At 38.0% G+C, this 12,460-nt stretch overlaps 1 protein-coding gene across 1 annotated transcript in view; it reads right to left on the reverse strand.

Annotated features, from left to right (window-relative positions):
- Positions 1-11,662, reverse strand: part of adam22 (ADAM metallopeptidase domain 22) — a gene marked incomplete at its 5' end in the record, with an annotated part of 63,896 nt that extends 52,234 nt beyond the window's left edge. The window contains 3 exons of the mRNA XM_079240448.1: positions 6,892-6,968; positions 11,142-11,302; positions 11,560-11,662. Coding sequence (XP_079096574.1) covers positions 6,892-6,968; positions 11,142-11,302; positions 11,560-11,662 — 341 coding nt within the window. The remainder of the gene's footprint in view (positions 1-6,891; positions 6,969-11,141; positions 11,303-11,559) is intronic.
- Positions 11,663-12,460: the final 798 nt, after the last annotated feature.

Here is a 12,460-nt window from a genome sequence, read left to right on the forward strand (position 1 = left end):
CAAGAATTTTTTGGATAAACATTTGCATAATTGAACAAAACCCAAAATTAAACATGAATTTTATTTACTTGAAGATAAATGTAGGCATGTTGCTGTCTGATTCATGCTGTTTGAGGAACAAATAAACCGCCAATAAAGCATTGTTGACACTAGACTGAACCAATATCGGTGTATAAATCATGTTACCATCTCAATCAAACTCCAACTAGGCTGTAGTTTCTTCGACCGAAAAAAAATTGTTGGATTTTTTACTCCGTGTAGTTTTTCATGTGTGTGCAGTTAAGTCGCTTTGCAAGACATACAAAAAGATTTTTAAATTAATTTTAAAAAAATCTAGCTGATTTATAGACAAATAAAATTCTTATTGTCAAATTAAAATCAAAAGACCATTTGTTTTTCATGTCCAAGAGTGGCACAGACTTTCCCATTCTTTTGACCATAGCCAAAGATATATGCAATGAAAGATTCAAAGCTTTAAGGCAAACTATTGTTAAATACTTTCTGCACCTTTAAAGAAGATTAAAAACTTTCCACTAGCTTTAACAACCCTAATGTGACCTCAAATTAATATAAAGACACAAAAAAGTCATTTGCTTTTTTTCATTTGTCAGTTTCAATTCATTTTCTTCTTCCCTATAAGTATTGATTCTCTCTCTCTCTCTCTCCAACTCTTGTGCCTTTTAATCCATTCTTGTTACCGCTAATTAAAACAACACTTTAGATGCCTTTACTGCACCTGAGACCCAACGAGATGACACACACAATGACTCTGCAACGGAATCATATCAGGGTTTACGTCTTCTTGTAGACTTGTATTCACTCAGATGCAAACACACTAAATACTGTAAATACTGTACAATGTTTGATGCTTTTGTATAATTATCTTGGACACCAGAAAGAATTGCAGCAGTGTTGCTGTAGCTAATAGGGATCGAAGTTAATAAACATAAATATAACGCACATGTTCCTGAAGCTCAGAAGTACCAACACATATTTACACATTCATCAAACCACTGAACCGTGGGATGTTTGGTTAGGCTCTCGCTCCACGCGGGCATCTAAAAGGACGCTGTTATTATATTAGAGTGCTATAACCATCCAAGACCACCTCCCTCCCCCCCAAAACAACACCGTCTACACACACAGCTTTGACAAAGATGAATAATGCATTTAGCATTGCCTGTAATTGATTCACACATTAGCATAAAGAATTTGTCTGCATGCAGGAAAGACTGACACGACACAGTTGTAAAAATAACGATACACTTAGTGTCTGCCAGGGTCAACGTATAAGGAAAGAAAGGAGCTCTCTTCTCTTACTCCTGCTGCAGCAGCTTATTTCATAACTGTAAAGATATTATAAAACTCTCCAGTCCCAGTTGAATCCACCCACCTGCACTTCTCTCTGTCTACATATATGATAAATAAGAATACAAAATCACACTGACATGATCACCATCTTCACTTTTCATCTAGTTTTCCTCGTGCACTTAAAAGCCCTCTCTTAAATCCACAAACATATTTGGAAAACAACATTTTTTTTGTGGGGTTTTTTTGCTGGTAATTTTAGTTACTAAGGAATATGAGCTTCTAAATTGGTGGAAAGCTATAATTTACTTGATCAAGTAAACATAACATTTCTGTTTTTATTTTTTTGCTAGAAGTACTTTTATCATTCTGTAACGAGCAAGAAATATCTATTAGAATAGGAGATCAAGTAGCTGATTCAGAATATTTAATTCAGAAACTTAGTTGAAACTTCTATTCAAAGCAGCATGCAAGTAAGTAAAAACATCTGAGCTCCAGTGCATATTCAAATGGAAGAAGCAGCACAAAAAGTAGCATCAGCCAATGATTGAGGTTTGTTGGGGATTATGTCTCCAGTTTTTTGTGATTAGGGAGTTGAAAAGTTTATTTTAATAGTAATATTGTGTTGGGTGGACTGATTGGCAAGAATGACCACCATTTCAGTCTTAGAGAAGTTTAGCTGAGGCCCGTATTCCTTCAACCATTAAGCTATGTCACAGACAGACTGAGATTTGTGCAACTATCGGGTCATCTTATGAGAGCAATGGGTTCTTAAGTACAATTGAATATCTTCTGCAAATCAATAAGTGAAACCATCAGTGTTGATGTCAGAGCCGGTGCAGGTGGTGCTTATTCAAAAGGTTGGTGGTCCCAGTACTGAGCCTTGAGATGCCCCTAAAGAGAGGCGATGGATTACTATTGTTTTTCCATGCGATGCAAGTTTGAAAGAGGCCGACTAGGATTAAAAGCAAGATTGTACCCTCCTTAGATCCCTGTCTCGAAAAGCACTGATAAAATGATGTGATTTACCACATCGAAAACCACAGAGAAGTCCAGCCAGACAGGAAGAGACTGTGCTGCGGTTATAGCTGCCTGTAGGGCCTCTGCTATACACATTAAAGCTTTCTCAGTGGCACTCCACTGAAATGGCTCTACTAAGCCAGGCTTATCTGGCTTTGGGAGGATGTTCTGCAAGAGGAAGTCTGACTTGTTTGAAAAGAGCTATTTCAATATCCTTAAACTATAAGGAAGAAGCATTACTGGTAGATAGTTTTCAATGAGAAAAACTATCTACCAGTAACTATCTGAGATTCAGTTTGTTCAGAATAAGCTGAAAGTAGTTCTTTTCTCTTTACCTACAAAAGCATTTACATTTCTTTCTCAGTATGTTTTGTTTTGTACTGCCAAGCAATGTCTATCCAGGAATGCAGCATTTAGAGGAATCTGGCAGCAAGTTTTTTTTTTTTTTTTTCATCATGATAAACCCTTGTCTTCAATCTTCAATAATCTTCTTGATCATATAATTATGTAAAAACTGACAAAGCAAGTCTGAGCTGCTTTCCTATCTATTAAAACGATTGGGCTGTTGTAAAAAATGTTCACTTATTGTATTCAAATTTTAATATCGTGATGAATATAATGCTGCTTAATCTAATAATTACCATTGTACATGTCCACAGGTCAAATGTTTTCCCTTGGTCACATATCGCACAAGGTACCAAAGCCATGATAGACAAACATGAGCAGAATCTTTTTTAATGATACAGCTCCATCTATTATTCAAGCTAGAGCAGGTGGGAGGGGTGGGGTAATGGAGTGGGTGGATGGGTGGGTGTTGGGCCATCAAGGGGGGTGATGTGTGTGTTTGCACTTGTGTGTGAGTGTGTCTGTGTGTATACGCGTGCTGAAGATGCGAATGATTTTTAAAAAGAGGCAACCCCCTCCCAAGGATAAGCCCATTTTTATTCTGTCTTGTTCCATGAATGGCAAATTGCCTTCAGTGGTTGAGATAAAAGAGTTGAGGGAGACAAAGAGTATTAAAGGGAAAAAAGGCCCCTCGATTCCTTTACTTCATCTCTGTAGATTTTTACTTTTCAGGTGGGTAGTTCATGTCAATATGACTTGTTACGAAAGAAAGTGCAACTCCAATATGACATGATAAACTTAATTCATGCTAATATATCAGAAATAAACCCACTGTCAAAACATAATGTCTCGGTTCAGAAATTCTGATGGGAGAGAAGCTTCTACAATTGCACAGTGAGATAGGTGGAACCAAATAATTCTGAAAAGGATTATGAGGAATTTTACGAATGGAAAAATTAATCACCTCTGAAAATATAAGATATGATCACATGTGAGAAAAAGAAAACGTCAACTGCAGTTTCTTGATTCGTCTTTAGTCATGTACAATAATGTTCAAAGTCTCCGTACTTCTTTGTCACGCTGCATCACGCTGCTTTCAGTTTCTTGCAATCCATTTTGGCACGAATAATTAGAATGGGAAATGGTGGAAAGCATCAACCCAAGAAGTATCCTGCATCAGATTGCTAGTTCAAGACTCTTCCTGCGCACTTCTCAGTCAATGCATTGATTTTACTAACAACCCATTTGCAATTCATGACTTCATGTTATTGCTCCCACCATGAGCTGTTATGATTAGGTGTTAAAAGCACATAGCTAAGCTTATAATTAATGTCCAGCTCATGTTTATGTCTACATATTACAACATACACAGATAAGAGTTTTAAAAAAATATACATATCTATGGCTCACCTTTTTTATTGTTCATGTTTCATGAATCCTTTTATATCATGTAAACACTAATCACTAAACAGCTTTTGTTGGTATTAACTTATTATTAAAATACAACCATGTAAAATGCAATGTTATTGTTAATATTGTGATAATGGTGATATAATATGCATTTCACTTTTGCACATATGCATGCTGGTTAGTGGTAGACCATGCACAAAAGCAGAACTTCCTCTAACTGGAATGCAGCCTTCATTTATCCACCTCCACTTGTCCATCCCATTTCAAGAAAAATGTCATAACCTTTCTTTTGAGACTAGGGTGATACTCAGCACAAAAAAACCGCTGTGGATGGTGGAGGCATCATTATCTTTCCAGGTACTGGGTGAGCAAAAAGTCAGAGGATCACATGTGGAAGGAATCAAAGTAAGGAAAACCATGAATGTTGCCACAAAAATGTTCTGGTCATCAATCCTATATAATTGTAAGCTGAAGCAAAGTAATCAACTAGCACATGCTAAAAACTGAAAGCAAGAAAACTATATATAACAGTCAACATGTTACAAAGAAGTACTGCCATATGACTTTCTTAAAAAAACGCCCACACATGCATTATTCACAGCGTGAGAGTAGCCACTACCTCCAGACAACGAGGGGAAAATTATGGTAAAAATATGTCATAGCACTTAAGACCTTGCTCAAAAAGAAAACTGAAAACACATCTCTCTTGTTTGGAAATGGCCAATTGAACACACAAAAAAGCACAGCTGCTGTGCCACTAATTGACCATTGGAGAATCACTGTTGGTTACTGGGAGCCAAAAAGTAGGGTTGGCTCATTGAGCTAAAATGCCTCTCACAAATGCATGCACACAACCCCATCAGCCAGGATCATTCTGTCTGGAATATAAACTATCTGTAAACAAGTTCAGTGTGACTGTGTGATGTGGGATCAGCTCAATGCCGAGTGTAGACGAAGTGAACAGGCAGGAGAGAGAACAGACGAAGGCAGCAGGAAGACAAATGTCAGGTCTCCCCGAAAAAAGTAAGAACATAAAACTGCATTAACAACTGAAAATTAATTAATTGCTTTAATTATTATCACAAACTAGAATAAATGAAGTTAAAGGAAAAGTGTGCCATAAGGCCATAAACACAGCATGTCTACCACTAAACCGGAAATGCTTCATTAAGTTAGCACATATTCAAAACAGATGCAGCAGGTAAATGTCCATAAATATAAAATAAATAAAACTCAAAACAGTGCAACAGCTTAAAAGCTCACGAACATGAATCATATTATCTAAAAGATTTACCCAAGATGTATTTGTCACAAAGAGGTTTTTAGGAATTAGTCATCTAAATAATCATTTTCATTCTGTGAAGCTGATTGATTATAACACATCACAACAGTTCTACACACCATATCTGAATTTTCTGGGGGTTAAAGAAGCTGATAAAAGTTGCATAGCACAATGTTAAATTGCATTTATCTCTGTCTTTTATCCTTAATAAGAGTTGCTTGGAGGCTAATTCACCATCATCGGCTCACTGCCAGTCTCAATTAAAAAATGTGCTTAAGATCAGTACCATGCACTTGCTTACACTTGATTCATAGAAGATGGTGAATTTAAAAAAAAAAAAACAGATAAAAAAAAAATGTGCTGAAACATTCTGTCAGGTTACCTTTTCTAATTTACACACTTGTGATTTATATCTAAAATCCTTTTAAACTGATAGTTGTCTTGACATTTGCCTCAAATACTAATAGTATTGATTATTCCTGGCATACTCATCATATATTAGGTTGTGCATTTGTTTGTGTGTATATGTTTTCTTTCTGTTCAAGCATTTCTTCAGCACACCCAGTTGGGATGATGTAGTAATCACCCAAAGTGTCAGAAATGAATAATCACTCTGTATTTAATAGTTTAGCCAGGCGCTGATGCACGTCTGCGTATGTGCTACATGTTCTGAGCACATTTATATGTATGTGTGAAACATTCTTATCCACGACTGGACAATGCATCACGCTGTGAGCGACAGGCTTCGCAGAAACATTTCCTCCTAACCTGGGAATTCCTGTGATGTAACATTTTACTCAGCAGGGGAGTGATTTCTGCTGTGATAAGCATGCAGAGAGTCACTCTATGTGAGTGCCAAGTTCACATGTTTTACTGGTTGAAGTGAGAAAGGGGAGAGAGATGAAATGAAAAACAAAAAAACGTCTATCTGACTAAAAAAGTAAAAAGGTGAAGGCAAAGAGCAAATAATAGTGAGAGGGACAGAGGAAATGTGGAAGGAGAGCAGCTCACTTTCCATCTGATGTGATCAATATCAGTGTCTGACAGGGCAGCATTTCAGCCTTTACTGTAAATCACTTCCTATTATGATGGAACCTCTAAATCACGCACACACTCATATACACAATAACTGACCAGCTGCAGGCATATAAATGCACTCCAGCATAAGCACATATACAGCACAGTCATTCATACAACAGACCACTTTGGCACATACTGACAAGAGTTATTTATGTGCTGTATGCATTTCCAAAAACAGGCAATAAAAAGCATAACAGGGAGGAGGAAAATATTACTTTAGTCCTGCTGCACAATGATGACCATCTTAACCAATAGGCTCCTTAAAGTATTGAGATTGATTAAGCTACTTCCTCACCAAAAAAAAAAATACTGTAGCTATCAGCCAGCCATGACAGTATGCAAGAGAAATAAGACATCAGCCAGACAGAGACATAAACTGATGGACAGATATAAACAGCCAGGTAGACATGCTATCAACATAAATATACAGACAGCTTGATACTTACTGATTCAGTTCCACATCCAAAATGAACTGTCGTCCAAAGGCATCAACTTGAAAGCTTGCCTGGGCCACATGGTCCACCTAAAAATTCACAGAATACAAGTTATTTACTCCTACTAAAAGATCCATCCATCCATTTTCTCAACATGTACAGTTCAAGGTAGGGTTGTGTGAGGGGACAATCCCAGCAATAGCCAGGCAAAATCATATTCATGGCTCAGTTCATTTGCATGTTCATAGGTCAGTTCTCATCTCCAGTGATAAATGGCTACATGTTGATTTTCACCATAAATCACTGAGAATTTCTATTGAGTCATCAAGGTTAGTTTTCCTCGTCTCAAGATGAAGCTCTGCAAAGGAACCGAGTGTAACTCTTCAGTGGTTACTAAAAAAAAAAAAAAAAAGAAAAATAGCTGAATTTTATGTAATTACTCCATGACAATGAGGTCAAGTAAATAATTACTTTGGCTTATTTCATTAATTTCACTCTCATACATTTCTAAACTGAAATTGAACGTTATACTTTTTTTTTCTTTCTGCATTTATGTATCTACCCAAACACAAAAATGTATGGGGAGCCGTTTTAATCATAATCAAGTAAATATATAAACAATTAAATTAATCAATATTTCATAAAGAGAATGCAAAATGAATAAAATGTACATTATTGACACTTTGTTCAACTTAATTTATATAATGTACTTTATTTAGTCATTCACAGTGTCTTGGCTATATTGTGGTGTTTGTTGCATGTTTAGATCTTAATCTGCTCTCTTGCAGGGATATAAATTCCAAAGATCACACTATTTTTTCTTTTCCAGATGATAACATCCAGAATTTTGCTGGGATTTGTTTTTGATATCTTGTTAGCCTGTTGGGAACTTCTCATATTTTTTGGCCAAACACCCTGACCGTTATCGTTGTATCCATACACTGATAATGGCAGTCTCTCGCAATGATATAGAATCCTTCAAAAAAATTCCCAAATTCAGATGGAGATCCAAATCTCTCCCAAAAATTCATGAAATGTAAGTTTAAACCAAAAATCATTCTTTCCAAAAATGAATGATTTTCAAGTTTCAACTTGCATCAAGTTGCTAATAGACAGACAGACAAACAAGACAGACAGACCAGTTTTAACATAAACTCAACCACCACTTTGGCAGAAGTATCAAAAGTGTTTATACATAAATTACAAAATAAAATATATTAAACAAATTACATTTAGCAAACCATTAAGGGTCAACAATGTACGTTCAATGTATTCTACATTAATTTTATGAAATATTTATTGATTCTTTATTTATTTTGTTTAATTACAAATAAAATAGCTCTCTGTAGAAATACACTTTTTTTTCCTCTACTCACATGAGTGATATGGATGGAGCACGGTCTGACTTATTCAAAGTGCTGGTCACATATGGTACTGGCTTCATTACACAACCCTTGGGGTCAATGAGAACTCCCAACTATAATTCCTGCTGGTCCAGAAGACTCTGACCTTAAACACAACTCACCCCTCCCCCTTCAGCTTGGCTCATGAGCTACTTTATTATAGATCGGAGTCTGAATGATAACAAGTGGAGGAGGGTTTTTTTTCTCTCCATTTCAGGAAGTGCCCCTCTGCTCACCCAAGCATGACCTCAGTCCAACAATGTCCCCAGTGACCACAGGCTATTGTTTGCTGAAGTGTGCCTCTGCTTGCTCAATGCATATATGAGCAGAAAAGAGAGTGCATGAGTGTTACTGTGAGCACGTAAACATGGCAATCCTACACTTGTGATGAAATATAATCTAGCAAATTGGATCCATGATGGGAGGAGGTACCAGTAATAGTGCTTCATGAAATCACGTGCCATCTGGACAGAGCCAGGCCTATACTAAGAAACCACCACTAACTCTTCTTCATTGATTTCTGACTTTTGCAGACCTGACTTTCCACTCGTGATTGTCTGAGTATGACTGTAAGTGCTATCAATCCTCTGTGCAGAGAGGCAGGCAGGGCCACATGCCAAGCAACACACTCATACTCAGAATGACTCTACTTTAAGTGTTTGCTTTTCCAACAAAACAACGTGCACAGCTCACTGAACTTCCCACTGCTCATTCAGTTGTGTTTGAATCTGAGACTGAAAATAGGCAATGCAACTCAATCCTATAAATAACTACCTGCATGTCACACATTTTAAGAACCATTTGACAGATTTGTTTTTAGGCCATTAATCTAAAAACAGCCAATAACTGATCAAACTTTGTCAAAGTGACATCACAAGTTTCAGCTCTCTGGAGAACAGACAACTTGGAACATATCAAATCAAAGTTGCCATCTCTCCCACCCCACTTATCCTTGATTTCTTTTTCACTGGCTCTGTACATTTGATAGCTCTTTTAGAAAACTGAGGTTGCAGTAACTGCCTCAATGCAAGCTCTTCTAAAGCTATGCGATGGCATAAAACATTTTGAAAAGGAGTGAAACAGACAAGCGCTGGAAAGTGGAAAGTGCTGCAATAAATCACGACTTTGCATATGCAATCACGACAATACATCAAAAGCAAATATTTATTCATATACAATTCATTGGACAAATAGACAAACAAAGTGATGTTATATTATAAACATTCCCCCTGGGCTATAAACTCTAGAAATGTATGCTAATATTAATAACCTGAAGATAAAGGAGTGGCCCATATAGGTACTTTGGTCATTTTTCATATAATCTAAACACAAATCTGAGTAGGGCACTGTTCTGTAGAATTTAGTCTCTTGCTTTTAAAACACAGTTCTAAGTAATCCTGCATTACAAATCTGCAGTCAAATTGGTATCAGCATCAAAAAGAGAATATCAAAATCACCAGTGGTGGCAGATGGCTTCTGTTAGATTGTCTACCCATAGGGCTGCATCTGTGGCTTAGGTGTGGGAGCCACAAAGGGTTAACACCTCCCTGTTTGCTACCATCTGTAGGCCTCTCCACTCTCTGAACCCTGACTAAGCTAACCTACACAAGACAAAGGCTTACAAATTAAAAACGCATGACCAGTCTGCACCATGTTAATTGACTCATCTCTTGAACGGCACCCAGCAAACATGCTGCTTTACCAAACTGACTCAGTAAACAGTTCTACTGATTTTATTATTGTACTGTATCAGTCATCAAAAGTGCAACCAAATGGCTCTAATAGGATTATGACCAAGAGCTTTCAACACTGTTTTGAACAATTGATCCTGTGGTTGATCATGCCCAACATACAGCTAATTCCAAGCTTAGCTAACATTACTATATGTAGCTCGCTGCTGCCATCCAAACAACCAAGCCTTACATAGTAACATTCAAGAACTTAAAATGATGGTCTATTTACAATCTTCACAAATAATGACTGATAATTCTTTTTCAGAACACATATCCCCCAGATAATTAGTGTAAGTGTTCAAACATTGAGCAAACATTGATTTGATTGTGTTTTACTGGGGAAATGACACTGTAGGAGTTAAAAGGACTTTTACATTCACAAAGAGACATATTTTTTTAATAATAACGCCTTAAATTGGTTATTATAGTTGATTAGGTCAGTTTTCTGTTAAAAATATTTCTCAGTGCCCTCTTGTGGAGAAACTATGCTGATTATGTTTCTAAAGGGGCATGGCAGCAAGTGGATCATTGATTTTTTTTTTCTTTTTTCTTTTACAGTCTTTTTAAAGTTATCTAACAACATGCAAGCTCGTGGTATGTTTATGATCAATTAAAATTTGCTGACAGTGAACAAAACAAATCAATAAGGCTTCTAGCTTCATCTGCACACTCATTTACAAATGAACTTTTTAAATAATGCTGCTCAGTGAAGAGTGATGATCAAATCATTGATGATCCTGATTGACCACTAGATCCTTGTAAATCTGCGTCAGTGCACTCAGGGAAAGCTGCAACTATGAAAGGTTCTTTTATGAAGCACATGTTATAAAACTTACAAGCAGGACAAACTGGTTTTATTTTGTAATTTGGTTGAGAAAGCAGCAATGGCCCATGCAGCACATGCAAACAGTGTAATTAGTATAGGCTACACCCTGCTTCTGTCTAAATGCTTCAGTGTTTTGTTTTGCTTTTCATTTACTATTTTCAATTCCCTCTCTGAACATAAGCAGGGGAGGAGGCGAGGAGGCTAGATGAAAGATATGCAAGCTGTAAACAGAGATGCACCTTTCCTGCTCATCCTCCATGCACTCCTCTCCATCCTAACAGTAAAGCGCCGTGCACCTACCTGCGTGGAGTCGAGTTTGGCCTTAACTCTGGTGCTGAGCTCTTCATGTGTGATCTGGCTGTGATTGTGCCTGCTGTAGAGTAGGCGAAGAGGCACCGTGTCCTCTTTCCCAACAAACCTGTCCGCATCACGGAGAGCCTTGAAGCTCGACAAGGCGTCTCCTGCACAGAGTAAAAACATCCTTTCCATCAGCCGCCTCGTGCAGAAGCACATTCAATGAACACATTGCCATCTCAAATGTCGATCGGTTCCATTTCCTTTGATAACAAGAAGCATCTATAGGCTGAGTGCATATTTTAGATGTTGCTCAAGAAGCAAGTGAGGCTGATCAAATTAAATAAACACAGGCCTATTGATAAGAATTTGAGGCTGTATTAGAGCGAAATAATCCAAATAAATCCAAAACAGTAGCAGTTACCTTCCCGGGCATCTGGGCTGCTCTGGTGACCGATGTGCATCAGTGCATACACGCACAAAAGGGAAATCCACCATCGAGGGCGCATCATCAACATCATCATCATCTTTCTCTCTCTGCTTGGAAACGAATAAAAACAATGCGGTATTCCAGGAGGAGGTCCTGCCTTCGCCTTCGCTAGGGGAGCCTAAAGCCGAGGCAGATTGTCTGGTTAGCGCGATCCCGCTGATGGGGGGCCATCGGGGTGCTTACGAGTCTGAACGCCGAGTGCGTCTGAGCGCACCGATCGGATCGGCGGCACGGAGGAGGCGCGAGGAGGAGAGAGACAGAGAGGGAGGGAGGAGTGGGGACACCTCCTAAAAACACATCAATGTCCAGCAGCTTACTGCAGAAACGCCTAATGCATAAATATCAGCGGAGGAAGGATGGAGAAAAACTGCGGGCCCGGCCTTCCGCCGACTGGACCGAAAGAAAAGCTCATCCAGGTTAAATGACTGCAGGAGCGCCATTCCTGCATCCTTCTGCCTCTTATTGTCATGAGTCACAGCAACACCAGCCAACGCTCAGAAAAGCCAAGTCTCCACCCAGCAAAATATATTGGGGAAAAAAATCAGACAATAAACTGTAATGTGATCAACAAAGTGATAAAATTGGCCTTTAAATAGAAGCTCAACAGTTTTCTCTTCAATGCTGCAGATTTTTTTTTCTTTTTCCGATTAATCATCAAATCCGCTTCCAAATGTTTCTTGCTCATGCTTCAAACATTGTTTTTCTCGTTTCTGCGCGCACTTGTGGCATTTAAACCGTTGTAAAACATTTTAAACCTTTATGAAACATTTTAAACCAGTAAGGACTTGTCCCCACAGCCTCTCAGTCAGTGCGCTGATCAGAAAAAACATGTTCT

The sequence above is a fragment of the Telmatherina bonti genome (genome assembly GCF_933228915.1).
Source record: "Telmatherina bonti genome assembly, chromosome: 5".
NCBI classification, from domain to species: Eukaryota; Metazoa; Chordata; class Actinopteri; order Atheriniformes; family Telmatherinidae; genus Telmatherina; species Telmatherina bonti.